The sequence below is a fragment of the Mustelus asterias genome, chromosome 18 (genome assembly GCF_964213995.1).
Source record: "Mustelus asterias chromosome 18, sMusAst1.hap1.1, whole genome shotgun sequence".
NCBI lineage: Eukaryota > Metazoa > Chordata > Chondrichthyes > Carcharhiniformes > Triakidae > Mustelus > Mustelus asterias.
The window spans coordinates 52,229,624-52,246,752 of NC_135818.1; the positions used below are offsets into that span (position 1 = coordinate 52,229,624).

The window sequence follows — 17,129 nt, forward strand, 5'->3', positions numbered from 1 at the left end:
CGTGTAAAGCTGATCGTTCGTGAAACAGCTTTTTGCCAATGGCTTAAGGATGGCCTATAATTTCTGGCCTAGTGAACAACACCCACATCCCATTGAGCTGTATGACTGATTGGGATTTTATTCAATTCAAATGCAACCATCTACCATAGTGGGATTCGAGCCTGGAACCTCAGAGCATTGCCCTAGGTTTGTGGATCGTCAGTTCAGTCAGTCTGAGGTAGAGCTGTATAAACTGAGGTTGAAAGCTGGGTCGTGGTAGATCAATCAGTGTAGAATCCAGTGTAGTAGAAATGATCTCCAAGTTGTAGGAAATGATTTTCGAAGCAATGAAAACCCATTCTCAGCACAAGGTCTGTGAGTAATGGTCTTTCACCTCGGCGAGGGAGCACGTGTGTACTCTCAGTATTTAAAGCATTTCTTACCTGCCACTTGTCTGACCCCCGATAATTCACCTCTCCTCTTGCTTTGATTTCCCAGTGAGTTCCAGGAAACCCGGGATATCCGTGCATGATGTTAAAATCAGAATTCGGGATTATAAAAGATGATAGTGAACACCTAATGTATTTAAATTGACAACCCACTTGTCCCACCAAGGATTCCCATGTGCTGTAGGCCACGCTGAGGTTAAAGGTGAAAGTTGGTGTGCTGCTGCTGCTGGATCCTCGATCCAATAGACATTTCATCCACACTCACTCATAACTTACTCACCTGCCCAGGTCAAAAGTCCCCTCAAAACTTCTGTTTCCCATTTAAATTTTATTCACAATAACATTACAATGCAACACTATCTTGCACAAATCATATACCAATGATTTTCCAATTACCTGATAGTAAGATAATTCTGTGAGGTATCTGCAGTTCCTCACAGGTAACGCATCTAGGGTTAGATTTTATATATATATATAAAGGGTTACATATCACAAGTAAGTTGTACAACACTGTTTGAAAGTACTAAATACTGATGGGTACAGGTGTATCCCTGGTAATGATAGAATTTGGATCAATTTAAGGTGATAAGTTAACTATAACACATAAAGTGTGTTGTATTTAAAGTATACTAGTTTGTGTGTGTTTTCTATCCTATGAGCAGACTAATAACAGCACAAACTGTACAAGAACAACCATTAGAGGCAAGATATGGGTGGCATGGTGGCATTATGATTAGCACTGCTGTCTCACAGCGCCAGGAACCCGGGTTCAATTCTGGTCTTGGGTCACTGTCTGTGTGGAGTTTGCATGTCCTCCCCGTGTCTGCAGGGATTTCCTCCGGGTGCTCCGGTTTCCTCCCACAGTCCAAAGATGTGTGGGTTAGGTGGATTGGCCATGATAAATTGACCCTAGTGTCAGAGGATTAGCAGGGTAAATATGTGGGGTTACGGGTATAAGGCCTGGCTGGGATTGTGGTCGGTGCAGACTGAATGGGCCGAATGGCCTCCTTCTGTACTGTGGGGATTCTATGATTTGGTCCTTTAATTTGTGTCAAAACTAGTTTCTTTTTATTGATTAGCAACCAATGAACGTCCAAAGACAGCTTGTGAACAGCACCGAGACAGACTGCGTGGATCTCAACCTCTTGTTGGAATCCATATCCCCGAGTGTGATGAAGAAGGGAACTTCAGGCCTGTGCAATGTCACGGCAGCACAGGCTACTGCTGGTGTGTGTATGAAAACGGACAAGAAATTCCTGGGACTAGGATTGCACCTGGAACCGGTCAACCACAGTGTGGAGCACCAGGTCAGTCAGTGTTTTAATTAAAGTGGGATCAGGAGGTGGAAGTAGGATCAGGATATTGAATTTGATGATCAGCCATGATCAAAATGAAAGGGAGAGCAGGCTCGAAGGGCCGAATGGCCTATTCCTGCCTCTATTTTCTATGTTTCTGTTTTTCTTTTCAATCTGAGCAATTGTTATAGAATCATAGAATCCCTACAGTGCAGAAGGAGGCCATTCGGGCCATCGTGCCTGTACCGATAACAACCCCACCCAGGCCCTATTCCTATAACACCACATATCTACCCTGCTAATTCCCCTGATACTAAGGGTCAATTTATCATGGCCAATCAACCTAACCCCTATATATTTTTTGCTATTCCTGTCATTCAGTAATCCTGTGACATGAAATCTTTGTTCCCGATTTAAATTTTCTCCCCAATCACCTTACAAATTAAAAATATCCTTCAGCTATCACAAAAAAAGCAAATAGATTTATTTCTGATTATGCTCCGTAGAGGCAAATACTCTGAGATGGAGCTTGCAAGGCAGTTCCTCACAGACTCCAGAAGGTAAGATTTATCAGATTATACATACAACAGTGTCAGGCTTTGTCACAAGTGAGCTATGCAGCAAATACTGATATCTGGTAGGTAGAACAATTATCTGTGGTGAACAAAGAACAAAGAACAAAGAATAGTACAGCACAAGAAACAGGCCCTTCGGCCCTCCAAGCCTGTGCCGCTCCTTGGTCCAACTAGACCAATCGTTTGTATCCCTCCATTCCCAGGCTGCTCATGTGACTATCCAGGTAAGTCTTAGATAGTCTTAGACTATCCAGGTAAGTGATAGAATTTGGATCAATTTGAAGTGATAAATTAATTGTACTATGTGAAGTGTATTGTACTTGAAGCATATAGGCTTAGATGTGTTTTCATGCATGCAGATAAACAGGTGAAATATGATGTATAAGAAAACATTAGATCAGCCAATTTATGAGGGTTGTCCTTTTAATTTGTAACTGTTTCTTTATTTTTTATTTATTTATCTTTATTAATTGTTTCTTAATTATTTTCTTGGTTTGTTTAGCAACCAACGAACGTCCAAAGACAGTTTGTGAACAGCACCGAGAGAGAATGCGAGCAGAATTGAGCTCACGTGAGTCTCAACCTCTTGTTGGAGCCTATATCCCTCAGTGTGATGAAGAAGGGAACTTCAGGCCTCTGCAATGTCACGGCAGCACAGGCTACTGCTGGTGTGTGAATGAAAACGGACAAGAAATCCCTGGGACTCGGACATCACCTGGAACCGGCCAACCACAGTGTGGAGCGCCAGGTCAGTCAGTGTTTTAATGAAGCAAAATGACCTCAATGGTAATTAAAAAAAGGGGAATTGAAAGAAACTCTTATTCTTTAAGTGAATCTGAATTGCACTTTGTTGAGGTACTCATGTGTCATTCATATTATCACTGAGGCAGGGATGTACTCAGTCAGTTAGCTCCTCTATTTATGCTTCACATGGTCATTAAAAATGAGGAGGCAAATCAGCCAATTTAGCTTTTAAATAAATTGTCAATTTAAATAAATAAATTGTAAATTCCTTCCCTATTTTAGCGTTGCATTTTCTTCAGTTGATTCAAGGATATTTTTCTTCAGTGCTGTAGAAGTTTTTTTTTGCACATTGATCATCCTAAGAGCGGGTTCCTGGTGCCTGTTGTAAATTTACCCCCTCTCCCTCCCCACCTTTACCTTGGAGAAATGATGTACTGTCGGACACGTTTATACTTCCTACTTGGGCGTTTTTTTTCATGTTTCTTTTTGTCATTGACAAATCCTGTGATATCAAGGCTGAGATTTTTAGATCATAGAAACCCTACAGTTCAGAAAGAGGCCATTTGGCCCATCGAGTCTGCACCGACCACAATCCCACCCAGGCCCTACCCCTACATCCCTACATATTTTACCCGCTAATCCCTCTAATCTACGCATCCCAGGACACTAAGGGGTAATTTTTTAGCATGGCCAATCAACCTAACCCGCACATCTTTGGACTGTGGAGGAAACCGGAGCACCCGGAGGAAACTCACGGTGACCCAAGCCAGGAATCGAACCCAGGTCCCTGGAGCTGTGAAGCAGCAGTGCTAACCACTGTGCTACCGTGCCGCCCTGATTTTAAATGACATTGGGTGCAGGAATGGAGTGTGAATTTTAAAATCGCAATCCTGGAGGGGCAGCACTGGATCTTGTCACCTCTGGAACATGATCTGATTTTCAAATGGAAGGCAGGGGGTTGTTTCTAAAGCTCACACGCCTCCAATTACGTACCCTTTGAGCTCATTGATGAATAACACACACCTCAGAGGAGCAGGGGGAACACAGAGTCTGGGACAGAGTCCGGGTGGCACAGTGGTTAGCACTGCTGCCTCACAGCTCCAGGGAGCTGGGTTCGATTCCCGGCTTGGGTCACTGTCTGTGCAGAGTCTGCATGTTCTCCCCATGTCTGCGTGGGCTTCCTCCGGGTGCTCCGGTTTCCACCCACAGTCTGAAAGACATGTTGGTTGGCCATGCTAAATTCTCCCTCTGTGTACCCGAACAGGCGCCGGAGTGTGACGACTAGGGGATTTTCACAGTAACTTCATTGCAGTGTTAATGTAAGACTACTTGTGACACTAAATAAACTTAAAAGCAACTTAAAAAAAGCATAGCATCAGTCCTTATGTGTGGTGTTTTTGGAGTGGCAGACTGCAGTGTTTTGCAAATAACTTTTGCCAATCTCTGGAGTGAGCTAGAGGCAAAGAGGTGAAGGATGGTGGCCACTTTAACAGCCCCGGGTAAAGCATGACCATCTGGTCACTTGGCTGCAAACCCTCTCCCCTGTAAGCTGCTAATGTCTGCAGTGAGCTGCCAAGACACTCTGAACATCCTGAGGCACTGGTGTTCAGCTGTTTTGTGAGAGCTGATTCTTTGCCAATATACATGGAGCTGCGGGCACCACCAAACAATATTCTTTCCAAGGTCCTGTCAGACACTGTCATAGGAATGTTCTTCATCCACCTCACTATAAGCCTCTGAAGTAAAATTCATCATAGAAAACACATATACAACTTCCCTGTTGTGTCTGGAGTGAGCTACATATGGGGGTAGGTTTGAACTTCCTGCCATCCAAATTTGGGAGTCAACACCCTCCCTCATACTGGGAGCCAACAGATCCTTTTTTTGCCAGACTGTGGGTAAAGCTGTGCACGGCAGGTACAAGGGTGAATTTCATGGGCGCCAGATAAAGTGCGACATCGCACTGCAGGGCCAATGGAACATGCCTGCTGGTTGGGTCAGTGCTGTGTAGGGTGTGGCTGGGTCCAATGGTATTCCCCAGAATATTAGTTACTTCACTTAAACTTCACTTGTGGGCCTAAGTTCTACTAACCACATCTTACATCCTTGCTAATGCTGATTTGACTAGATTATAAGTTACGAGTAGCAAGTACTGCATTCAGATGGGGCCAGATAAGTCCGCAGTTTCAAAACAAAATAACAAATCTACAAATACAAGGCTCCATTTGCAATGAATAATTCCACCTATGGGAAGCCAGTCAGAGCCACAATATGAAGCACCCACTCAGTCCAATTGGCTTCATTATTGGCAAAGTGTACATAACTGTCTATTCTGGTAAATGCGGCACGGTGGCACAGTGGTCAGCACTGCTGCCTCAAAGCGCCGGGACCTGGGTTCGATTCCTGTCTTGAGTCACTGTCTGTGTGGAGTCTGCACATTCTCCCCGTGTCTGCGTGGGTTTCCTCCGGATGCTCTGGTTGCCAGCTATAGGAATATCTTTGGTGATGGTAGAACTGGGGAAAAATTTGAGGTGTTGCATTAAGAATATTGTGTTCTGTCTATGGGTGGGATCTTGTGGTGGTGATTGAGTTCTCTGGTCGGAGGAGTTTTTCAGGAAGGCCCACTGTGTTTTGTCCCACTCAGACACTTGACGGGCCAGTGGGCGACTTTCCTTCAGGATCAGGGAATCCAGGAGCAGGAGTTCCACACCCCAAGAGCTACCTGCCAGTCAGATGCCAGCAGCTCTATTGAATGGCAGTGCCACCAGGGAGGCAGTGGTTGTTGCCAGTACCCACCTACCCAATGTCGAGCGTTGTTACTGGACCCCAGGCCAGTGGGGGTGGCCACAGGGTGGGGATCACGGGGAAGGGGGTTCAGCAGCAAGGGCAGAGTGATGACTCTCAGCAGGCCCCCACTTCTCCAAGCCTCGATCAGGCCTGACAGGGTTTGCTTGCCATGCTCCCTGGATGGTAAGCCCCCCACTTGCTGCTGGGTTAATACCAATGGGCATTAATTGCCCACTTAAGGGCCTCAATTGGCAGAATGGGAAGGCTGTCCATGGGCATTTGTGTGCCATGGGTTTAATTAGGATAGAAGTGGGAAGGTGGTAGGGTGCCCACATGCCACTGTACGACCTAATTAAATGTCCCTCTGCATCAAAACTAACCAAGGATGAGGGCACAAGATTCCGCTGTTTCCTTTCCTGTAAACAGAGAGTAATAGTGACAAGAGGCAGTGATTGACCCAATGATTTGTGCTGTTAGTTTCTAGTTATTTTAAAATCAGAATCTTTTTTATTTAGAACCCATTGAACGTCCAAAGACTATTTGTGAACAGCAAAGCGAGAGACTGCGAGCAGAGGTGAACCTGCGTGAACCTCTTGTTGGAGTCCATATCCCCGAGTGTGATGAAGAAGGGAACTTCAGGCCTGTGCAATGTCACGGCAGCACAGGCTACTGCTGGTGTGTGAATGAAAACGGACAAGAAATTTCTGGGACTCAGACACCACCTGGAACTGTTCAACTACAGTGTGGAGCGCCAGGTCAGTCAGTGTTTTAATTAAAGAAAATGTTTAGTGTTGTAGCAAAAATGAAGAGTTCAAAGATACTGAAGTTCTTGTGTGAGTCTAAATGGGAATTTGGAGAAACACCAAGGTGTAATTCAGAGAAGCTGTGCAAACAACTGATTTGGTCAACTGTTGTTTCCTGTGTGTGTGTGTGTGTGTGTGTGTGTGTGTGTGTGTGTATTGTGCCTATCATTACTGGTTGCCATTGTGTTGCAAGTATGACAGGAACAAAAGGTCAGACCACGTTCATTTTGATCCAAAAAGCCTGATTACCCTTCCTGATTATCCCCACCTCCCCCCACTTCCTCCATCATTCTCTTTGGTTGTCAGCCAGCCCATAATACTCCTTGTATTCTTCATTCCGACTGACCTCTCCTTGCTGGTCTCCTTGTTTGCCCCAGGTCAATTCACCACTATTCAGATTTCACAGAAATGGCAGTTCATCTTCATTCTATGAATCAGAAATAGATACAAAGGACTAATATTGATTAAAAAGCACATGGCGAAAGTAATACAAGAAAATAAAAGGAAAAAAAATATTACTTTGAAAATGAAATTCCACGTGCCTTTGTGTCTCTTCACTTCATGTTGCTGCTGTTAGTGTTCCCGTCTCCCCCTCTCCTATGATAATTTGTGTTATTTTTCCTTCCTCGGTTTCAAATTTATCAACGAGACATCAGCTGACGACATTTTTCCCCTATTACTTTCCAGTAAATTAATCATCCAAAATAACATTCTAATCAAGAAAATTCTTTGCAGTTACATTCCAGGAAGAATGTTTCTGCGAGAAAATTTCTAATGTTCCTCACAGCAATACTCATGAAAGGATATTTATCCAATTACAGATATGGAAGTCTAGGGTTGTGTCTGCAATAAACATTATAACACTCATTACAAATCTGAATTCTGATGGATTCTTGGTGTTGGAAACCATGTAAGGTGATGATTAAGAACAATCACATGTGAATTATGTTACGGTTTAGATATTTCTTTGCTATAAATAGATTGATGACACGAGGAGTGTCGAAGAGTTGATGTTACATGACAATTTGCGGCATTTATGCATTAGTTTATTGATCATTTAATTCAGTTCCTTTCTATTTGTTTAGAACCCATTGGACGTCCAAAGACAGCCTGCGAACAGCACCGAGAGAGACTGCAAACAGAGCTGAGCCTGCGTGGACCTCAAGCTTTTGTTGGAGTCCATATCCCCGAGTGTGATGAAGAAGGGAACTTCAGGCCTGTGCAATGTCACAGCAGCACAGGCTACTGCTGGTGTGTGAATGAAAACGGACAAGAAATTTCTGGGACTCGGACACCACCTGGAACTGTTCAACCACAGTGCGGAGCGCCAGGTCAGTCAGTGTTTTAATTAATTGTGTAGCAAAGAATGAGGAGTTCAAAGAGTGTTTAATTTGTTTTCAAGAGTAAGAAGTGTCTCCAGCTGCTTCAACCCGAGCTCTGGATTTCTCAATGAGCTTGGTGGGAAGTTGTGGTCACGACAGGGAATGAAGGAGGATGGGAATTTCCTGGATCAGAGGCTCCATGAGGTGTCTATCCATCCACCCAAGCTCAGTTCAGAAGAGTTAGTGGATGGCCTTCCAGAAGAGTAGGAAGGGGCTGGAAATACAGGAGTCATTGGGTTGAGCTCAGACAGACACTGTATTTTGCAGACTGCTGGGAGTGACACCACCCTGAAGGAGTGCAGTCTAGATAATAGCGCCAATGGGTAAGAGGCAGTATAGGAGGAACCAGCAAAGTAATGGAATTGAATTCTTATATAGGATTCCATGGTTCCATAGTCAGGAGGACAGACCGGCATTTCTGTAACTATCATTGTGAGTCCCACGTGGTTTGTTGTCTCCATGGTGCCAGCGTATAGGACATCATGGAGAGGGTGAAGAATATTCTTCAGGGAAGGGAGGGTGCAAGAAGTTCTGGTACATGTTGGCACCATTTTATATAGAGGGGGCATGTTTTGAAGACATATGATCAGATTTTCAGGAGCTAGGAACAAAGTGAAATATTAGGAGCTTGAAGATGGTTATCTCTAGAATTCTCCGAATGCATGCGCTGACTGCAATAGAATCAGGAAGATAGTACGGGTCAGTGAATGGCCTGCGGTATGTGGATCGCACAAACTTGGAACCAGGTCAATGGCCGCCACACTCAGAGCTGAAAAGTGTCCGGTGTACCTCGGATTACCCTGGAAAGGCAGAGTCGGTCATCAGTTTGAAGATAGGTTAAGCAAGCTGTTTCACGCTGCTACTATACAGTGGCTACACAAGTGGTATTTGCCACTAACAGGATGTAGCTGTCAGTTCAAAAAGATGTTCCGCCTCTCACACAATTGAGCAACATCATGTACAAATTTCAGTGCTTATGCGATGCCAGATATGTGGGCCGTAGATCCCGGAATTTGGTTGCTCGGACCAAACTGCATGTTCCTTTGGTTGCTTAAAATAGGCAGAGTACAGACAGTGTGCAAACAGCCCTCACTTACAAACGTCTACTCTTAGCTGTGATTTCATGATTGGGCAGCACTTGTTGAACAATCCTGAGTGCGCGAACAGCTACTTTAACAACCAATTTAAGATAATCAGTCTAGCTACAACATGGTTCACTTGTGCTTGCTGGAAGAAGCATACACTCATACAGAGTGGCCGTATCTCTGCAAACAACAGGAATATGTTCAAGCGTTCCACTATTTTTACATTGTCTGGGAGCTTGGTGAGCCTATAGTTCCCCATTGCTTTCTCCATGGCAACACCATGACCAAGCAGAATAATATTTGAATTGATTTCTATAACCATTTTAAGAAGATATGTAATAAGAGCAACAGTAGGTCATATGAATCCTGCTTCAGACGTCTAGGGTTGAGTCCACAATAAACTTTTAAAAACTTATTGTAGAGGATACAGATGGATCCCTGGTGGGTGTCAGAGTTGGACACCATTGAGGTGGAGATTAAAACAATCACTGAATGATGTTAAAATGTATTGGTGTAAATATCATTTCTTTCCTATAAATAGATTGGTGACACCTGGAGTGTCGAAGAAGTTTAAAGTTTATTCATTATTGTCACAAGTAGGCTTACATTAACACTGTCATGAAGTTACTGTGAAAATCCCCTAGTGGTCACACTCTGGCGCCTGTTCGGGTACACTGAGGAAGAATTTAGCATGGCCAATGCATCTAACCAGCTCATCTTTCGGACTGTGGGTGGAAACCAGAGCACCCGGAGGAAACCCATGCAGGCATGGGGAGAACATGCAGACTCCGCACAGACAGTGACCCAAGCTGGGAATCTAATCCGGGTCCCTGGCGCTGTGAGGCAGCAGTGCCAACCATTGTGCCACATGATGTTGCATGAAAACCTGCGACATTTGTGCATTATTTATTGATTGTTTAAATCAGTTTCTTTTTATTCGTTTAGACCATATTGAACGTCCAAAGACAGCTTGCGAACAGCATCAAGAGAGACTGCGTGGATCTCAACCTCTTGTTGGAGCCTATATCCCTCAGTGTGATGAAGAAGGGAACTTCAGGCCTGTGCAATGTCACGGCAGCACAGGCTACTGCTGGTGTGTGAATGAAAACGGACAAGAAATTCCTGGGACTCGGACACCACCTGGAACTGGTCAACCACAGTGTGGAGTGGAGGGTCAGTCAGTGTTTCAAATATGGAGAATGACCAGTGTTGTAGCAAAGTGTTTAATTTGCTTCGGAGAGTAGGAAGTGTCTCCAACCTCTTCAGCTTGAGCTCTGAAATTCCGAGTGTGTTTGAGGAGTAACCGGGCGTCGGTGCAGTAGGGAGGATGACACTTTCCTGGATCGGAGGTTCTGGGAGGTAGCTTTCCATCCAACCAAGCTCAGTTCAGGATAGTTAGTGGCTGATCATCGAGAAGAATGGGATTGGGCAGGAATTAACAGTGCCTCGCACAGACACTCACTATTGCAGGCTGCTCAGAATGCCATTGCTTTGAAGGAGTGCTGTCTATACCATGGCAGCTATAGAAAAGGGACAAATTAGGAGGAATTTGGAACATTTATGCATGATTTAATGATCATTTAAATCAGTTTCTGTCTGTTTTTAAGAACATATTGAATGTCCAAAGACAGCTTGTGAACAGCACCGAGAGAGATTGTGTGGATCTCAACCTCTTGTTGGAGTCCATATCCCCAAGTGTCAAATCCCCTCTCTCTCTCTCTCTCTAACACACTCACCCCTCTCTCACACACATGCACACTCACATTCTCTCACACGCATACACACCTTCTCTCGCACATACACACTCAGCCCTCTCTCACACATACACCCTCACCTCTCTCACACACACTCAACCTTCTCTCATATACATGTACACACACACCCCTCTCTCACACACACACACTCACCCCTCTCTCACGCACATGTACATACTCACCCCTGTCTCATTAAGATCAATTCAAGGTGGTAAGTTAAACATTTTAGTGAAGTGTAACATTTTTGAAATGTATATTGCCTTCGGTCTCTCTTCTTTCATTTAGATAGATTGGGAACAACAAGCCATGTACAAAAAAGGAAGTTACAGTGGACAACGTAAAAGATTTGTATTTTTATTATGTAAAAGTTTCCAACAATTCTTTTCTTGTTCGATTAGCAATCGATCAAGGTCCAAAGAGAGCTTGTGAACAACTTCGAGACAGACTGCGAGCAGAGTTGAACCTGCGTGAACCTCTTGTTGGAGCCTATATCCCTCAGTGTGATGAAGAAGGGAACTTCAGGCCTGTGCAATGTCACGGCAGCACAGGCTACTGCTGGTGTGTGTATGAAAACGGACAAGAAATTCCTGGCACTCGGACACCACCTGGAACTGGTCAACCACAGTGTGGAGCGCCAGGTCAGTCAGTGTTTTAATTAAGCAACACAACCAATTGTGTAGCAAAGGATGAGGAGGTCAAAGAGTCTTTACTTTGCTTTGGAGAGTAGGAAGTGTCTCCAACTGCGTCAGTTCGAGCTCCGGAATTCTGAGTGTGTTTGAGGAGTAACTGGGAGTCACCAGGGAGGATCACACTTTCCTGGATTGGAAGTTCTGGGAGGCAGCGACCCATCCATCCAAGCTCAGTTCAGGATAGTGAATGAATGAACATGGAGAAGAATCGGATTGGGCAGGATTATTAGTGGAGTGTGCCACTCACAAACAGACACTCACTGTTGCAGCCTCCTGGGAGTGGTGTTGGCTTTAGGAAGTACAGTTTATGCCATGGCACCAATGGGAAAGGAACAACATAGGAGGAACCAGCAGAGTTAAGAGGACAGGCAGGCATTTCCGTAACTGATTGAGAGTCCCACACGGTGCACTGCCTCCTTAGCATCAGAGTAAAACACATCATGGAGAAGGTGCAGAGAATTGTGCAGGGTGGGGAGTGAGCCAGACATTGTGGTACCAGAGATCTACAGAGGGCCGGTACTGAGGTTGTCTGGTCAGATTTTCAGGAGCTAGGAAGGGAGTTTAAAGGTGGTATTACAGATTGTCATTTGGGGTACAGAATGTTCTCGTACACCTTTTGAAATTGTTTTCCTGGTCTCTATGTAGGGTTCTGAGCATAAGTGGATTTTGGAGGGCTTTTCAGGCTGCAAGTCCTGCAGGCGAGACCTGTTTTACTTGTGCTCCCTGTTCATTGTTATCACTGGTCTGCTGAGTTATTGGCATTGTTAAACTTTGTTATTTATTCAAGTAGAGATCATTCTTTAAACAACGCAATGTCTCAAGTCACTACATTTTTTTGGTGACGAGGAAGAAATGCAAGAAAATAAAACATTGGCTGAGATTCTCTGACCTCCTAGCCGCGTGATTCCGACGCTGGAAGGCAGTGTGCTGTTCGCTCACAGCCAGATTCTCCAGTCCCGTCGTTGTCAATGGGATCTCCCACTGATGTCACCCCACACTGCCGCAGAACCTGGAGGGGGGGGAGCGGGGGGGGCACTCCTGGCAGGACTGGAGAATCCCGACAGTGTAAACGGCCGGAAAATTCCGGCCAAAGATTTTCAATTTTCAGCGTGCCAACACAAGGTTGCGTACAGCGAGGAGCTAAAGTTTCCATTGTGAGTCGATCAATTCAACAGAATTTCAAGTTCACAGCATTGTGGCTATGTTCAGGGCAGTCAGAGAGTTTGATGAGAGAAGCGAAGACTGGGGTGAATATGCGAAGAGGGTGCAGCATTTCCTTTTAGCAAATGGAAAAGAGGATGAGGCGAAGCAATGCTCAGTTCTCGCGTGCGTGCGTGTGCGTGTCCAAGACTTACGATTGATGAGGAATCTGGTCACGCCAGGGAAGATTTCATTTGTAGATTTAGTTGCTGTGGTCCAGAATCACCATAATCTAAAGCCCTCGGTGATTGTCCAAAGGTTCAAATTTCATAGACATTTCCAAAAAGGAGGTAAATCTGTAGATAATTTTGTGGCAGAATTACATCAGCTTTCAGAACACCGATTTCAAGACAGTTTTAGACGAAATGCTCAGAGATAGATCTGCAGCATTAACAAGAACAGCATTCAGCATCAATTGTTGGGGGAAGTCACACTGAGTTTTAAGATGGCTCTGGAAATTTCTCAGAGCATGAAAATGGCTGCCAGGAATACTAGACATGTTCAGCAGGCAAATGGTAGGGTACTGTGATACGCGATAAATCACACGGGAGGCTGGATGTACCCGGGAAATAAAGGCTTTTATTACCAACAATAACGGAGCGACTATATACAATCCCAGACTAAAGGGTCACCAGGCAGAGCAGTGACCTTTATACCTCTCCCGGAAGGCGGAGCCAACTGGGGTGTACCATAGGACTATATTAACAGGTAGAACAGCCCAACCCTAACCCCAACAGTAACATATCTACAGACTCATAGTGCTGGCCAAACCATGGCTCAGCACTCCTGGTGGTAACCAACAATGGTTCACCACATACTGTACCAAGGACAGAAAGAAGCTACAAAGAGAAAGGTGAAAGCACTGGAGTGTTTTAGGTGTGAGGGCCACACTATACCAATCATTGCAAGTTTATGGATGTTGCCAAAGAGATGTCCAGCATCCCATACGATTGAGCAAAACCCTATATGAATTTCAATGCTTGTGAAATGCCAAATACAACGGCCGTGCACCTCAACAATTGGCTGATCGAATCAAACAGCATATTCCTTCATTGTTCAAAGTCGGCAGAGTACAGATGGTGCACAACTAGCAGACATTTACAAAATCAGAAATAAAACATCCATTGTTAAATGTGATTCCGTGATTGGGCACATTCACTGAACAATCCTGAATGTGTTAATATCTACACAAACAACCAGTTTAAGATAATCAGTCATGGTGTAACATGGTTAATTTAAGCTTGCCAGAAGCACCATACATCCATACACAGGGGTCTGTGCTCTGCAAACAAAAGGAATATGTCCAAACCTTGAGCCATATTTGAATTATCGGGAACTCAAGGAGCCTATAGTTTACCATTGCTTTCTCCATAGTAACACCATGAACAATCAGATTCGATTTGCCATTCTTTGGAGAAAATTATTGTGATTATTAGAAATTTTGCATTCTTGCTTTTGCCCTGATGAGTGTAAGTCAAAATGTTTCTGCAACATGTCTCTCGTTTCAGCAATATTCAGAAAAGTGTCAGAAGTATGCAGGAAAGTTCAATCAATTTTTAAAAAAAACAATATTTGAATTGATTTCTATAACTATATTATAACAATTTTAAGAGGATAAGTAATAAGAGCAGCAGTAGGTCATATGGCTCCTCGATCCTGCTTCACCATTCAATAAGATCACAGCTCAACTTCTACATTAATTCCACTTTCCTCCATTTTCATTCATTCCCTTTGTGCCTAAAAATCTATAGATCTCTGTCCTGAATATACCGATCAATTGTATATCCACACAGACTTCTGGGGAAGGGAATTTCAAATATTAACAACTCTTTGAATGAAGAGAGTTCTTCCGATGTCAGTGCTAAATGACCAGTTGTGCATCTTGTGGCCATGATTTCAACTTGTAGACAGATCAGTCTCGGGGAACAACCTCTCACATCTACCTGTGAATCTCTTAAAAATTTCCTCTGGTTCATTAAGATCACTTCTTATTGTTTTAACTCCAAAGCAATTGTACCCATTCTAATCAATCTCTTCTCAAAGCACAACCCTCTCATCTCAAGAATCGATCTAATGAACCTTCATTGCATTAAATTAATTGCATTAAATGTATCCTTCATGGGTAAGGAGAGGAAAGCTCAAGACTTCACCTGTGCTCTCATCAATATCTTACATAAACAGGATTTCCTAACTCTTATACTCCAATGGCATGGTGGCACAGTGGTTAGCACTGCTGCCTCACTGCGCCAGGGACCCGGGTTCAATTCGAGCCTCAGGTCACTGCCTGTGTGGAGTTTGCACTTTATCCCCGTGTCTGCGTGGGTTTCCTCTGGGTGCACCAGTTTCCTCCCATAATCCAAAGATGTGTGGGTTAGGTTGATTGGCCGTCCTAAATTGACCCTAATGTCAGGGGGATTAGCAGGGTAAATGAGTGTTACGGGAATAGGACCTGGGTGGGATTGCGGTCAGTACAGACTCGGTGGGCCAAATGACCTTCTTCTGCACTGTGGGGATTCTATGTGATATGTGATGAACCTCTTTGCAATAAAAGTGAACATTTGATTGGTCTTTCCAGTTGTGTGCTGTAGCTGTACATTTACACCCTGTATTTCATATACAAGGACTTTCCAGTTGTGTGCTATAGCTGTGCATTTACATCCTGTATTTCATATACAAGGACTTTCCAGTTGTGTGCTATAGCTGTACATTAACATCCTGTATTTCATATACAAGGACTTCCAAATCTCTTTGTGCAAAATCATCTGACATCATTTTTCCCCATTACATTCCAGTCAATGAATCATCCACAGTTACATTCTACCAAAGAAAATCCTTTCCAATTACACTTTAGGAATAATATTTCTGCAAGACAATGTCTAATGTAACAGTTCCTCACAGCAATGCTCATGAAAGGGTATTTATCCAATTACAGATACAGAAGTCTAGGGTTGTGCCTACAATTAACTAGATGGCATTCATTGCAGATCAGAATTCTGCTGTGTACAGATGGATCTCTGGTGGTGTTAGAGTTGGAAACAATTTGAGGTGACATTCACGTGTGAATTATGTTACATTTTAGTGTAGATATAATTTATTTCCTATAAATGGACTGGTGACACTAGGAATGAAGAAGGAATGATGTTACATGCCAATTTGAGACATTTCTACATTTTGTATAATAGTTTCAAATCAGTTTCTGTCTGTCTGGTTAGAACGCAATGAACGTCCAAAGACAGCTTGTGAAATGCATCGAGAGAGAGTGCGTGAATCTCAACCTCTTGTTGGAGTCCATGAGCCTAAGTGTGATGAAGAAGGGAACTTCAGGCCTGTGCAATGTCACGGCAGCACAGGCTACTGCTGGTGTGTGTATGAAAACGGACAAGAAATTCCTGGGACTCGGACACCACCTGGAACTGGTCAACCACAGTGTGGAGCACCAGGTCAGTCAGTGTTTTAATTAAGCATCGTAATGTCCAAAGTTGTAGCAAAGACATAGGATTTTAAAGAGTCTTTCAATTGTCTCCAGCTGTGTCAGCTTGAGCTCTGGATTTCTGAGTGGGCTTGAGGGGCAGCTGGAGTCACTATGGAGCACCAGGGAGAATGAGAGTTTCCTGAATTGTAGGTTTATGGAGGTAGCTACCCACCCACCCAAGCTCAGTTCAGGCTGTTTAGTGGATGGCCATCCCAAACAGTAGGAAGAAGCAGGAAGTACAAGAGTCTTTGGAGTTTGTGCCACTCTCAAACAGGAAGTTGGTATAGGAGGCTGCTGTGACTGACCCTACCCTGAAGGTGTGCAGTCCTGATCCTGGTACCAGTGGGCAAGTGACAGCAAATGAGACAGCAGCAAAGTGTAGAAATCAAGAGAGCAAAGCAGTAGAGACAGTGGCTCAGTGATAAGGTCGCTAAACTCGTGATCCACAGAATCGGCCTCATGCTCTAAGGATCCCACCAAGGCCACTGATGGAGCTTAAATGCTGTTAATAATAAACTGGAATATAAAGCTAGTCTCAGGAATAGAGACCAGCCATCATCAATTGCAATTTAAAAGAAAATCTTGTTTACTAATGCCCTTTACAAAAAGAAATCTGCCTTTTTTTACCTTGACTAACCTAAATGTGACTCCAGACCCACAGCAATGTGGATGGTTCATAACTGCGCTGTGCAATAGCCTAGCAAGCCACTCAGATGAAGGGCAAGTCAGGATGGACAACAGTTGCTGCCCTTGCCAGCAATTCCTACATCCCCATGGAAGAATCAAAAAAAGGTGGCACCCTTATTGCAGAAAGAATGTTAGATCAGTCCTAGCAACAACAGACAAATTAATTTATCATTAAAACTTTTGGAGACAATAATCAACAGTCAATTGAAAAAATCGACAGGTGCTTGG

The 17,129-nt window shown here is 44.0% G+C and overlaps 1 protein-coding gene across 1 annotated transcript in view; it reads left to right on the forward strand.

The window, feature by feature from the left end:
• The window catches only part of nid2a (nidogen 2a (osteonidogen)), a 145,445-nt gene that overhangs the window by 77,403 nt on the left and 50,913 nt on the right, over positions 1–17,129 (forward strand). Inside the window, exons 18-23 of the mRNA XM_078233935.1 lie at positions 2,801–3,046; positions 6,345–6,584; positions 7,718–7,963; positions 10,045–10,272; positions 11,252–11,491; positions 15,955–16,182. Of these exons, the coding sequence (XP_078090061.1) occupies positions 2,801–3,046; positions 6,345–6,584; positions 7,718–7,963; positions 10,045–10,272; positions 11,252–11,491; positions 15,955–16,182 (1,428 nt within the window). The remainder of the gene's footprint in view (positions 1–2,800; positions 3,047–6,344; positions 6,585–7,717; positions 7,964–10,044; positions 10,273–11,251; positions 11,492–15,954; positions 16,183–17,129) is intronic.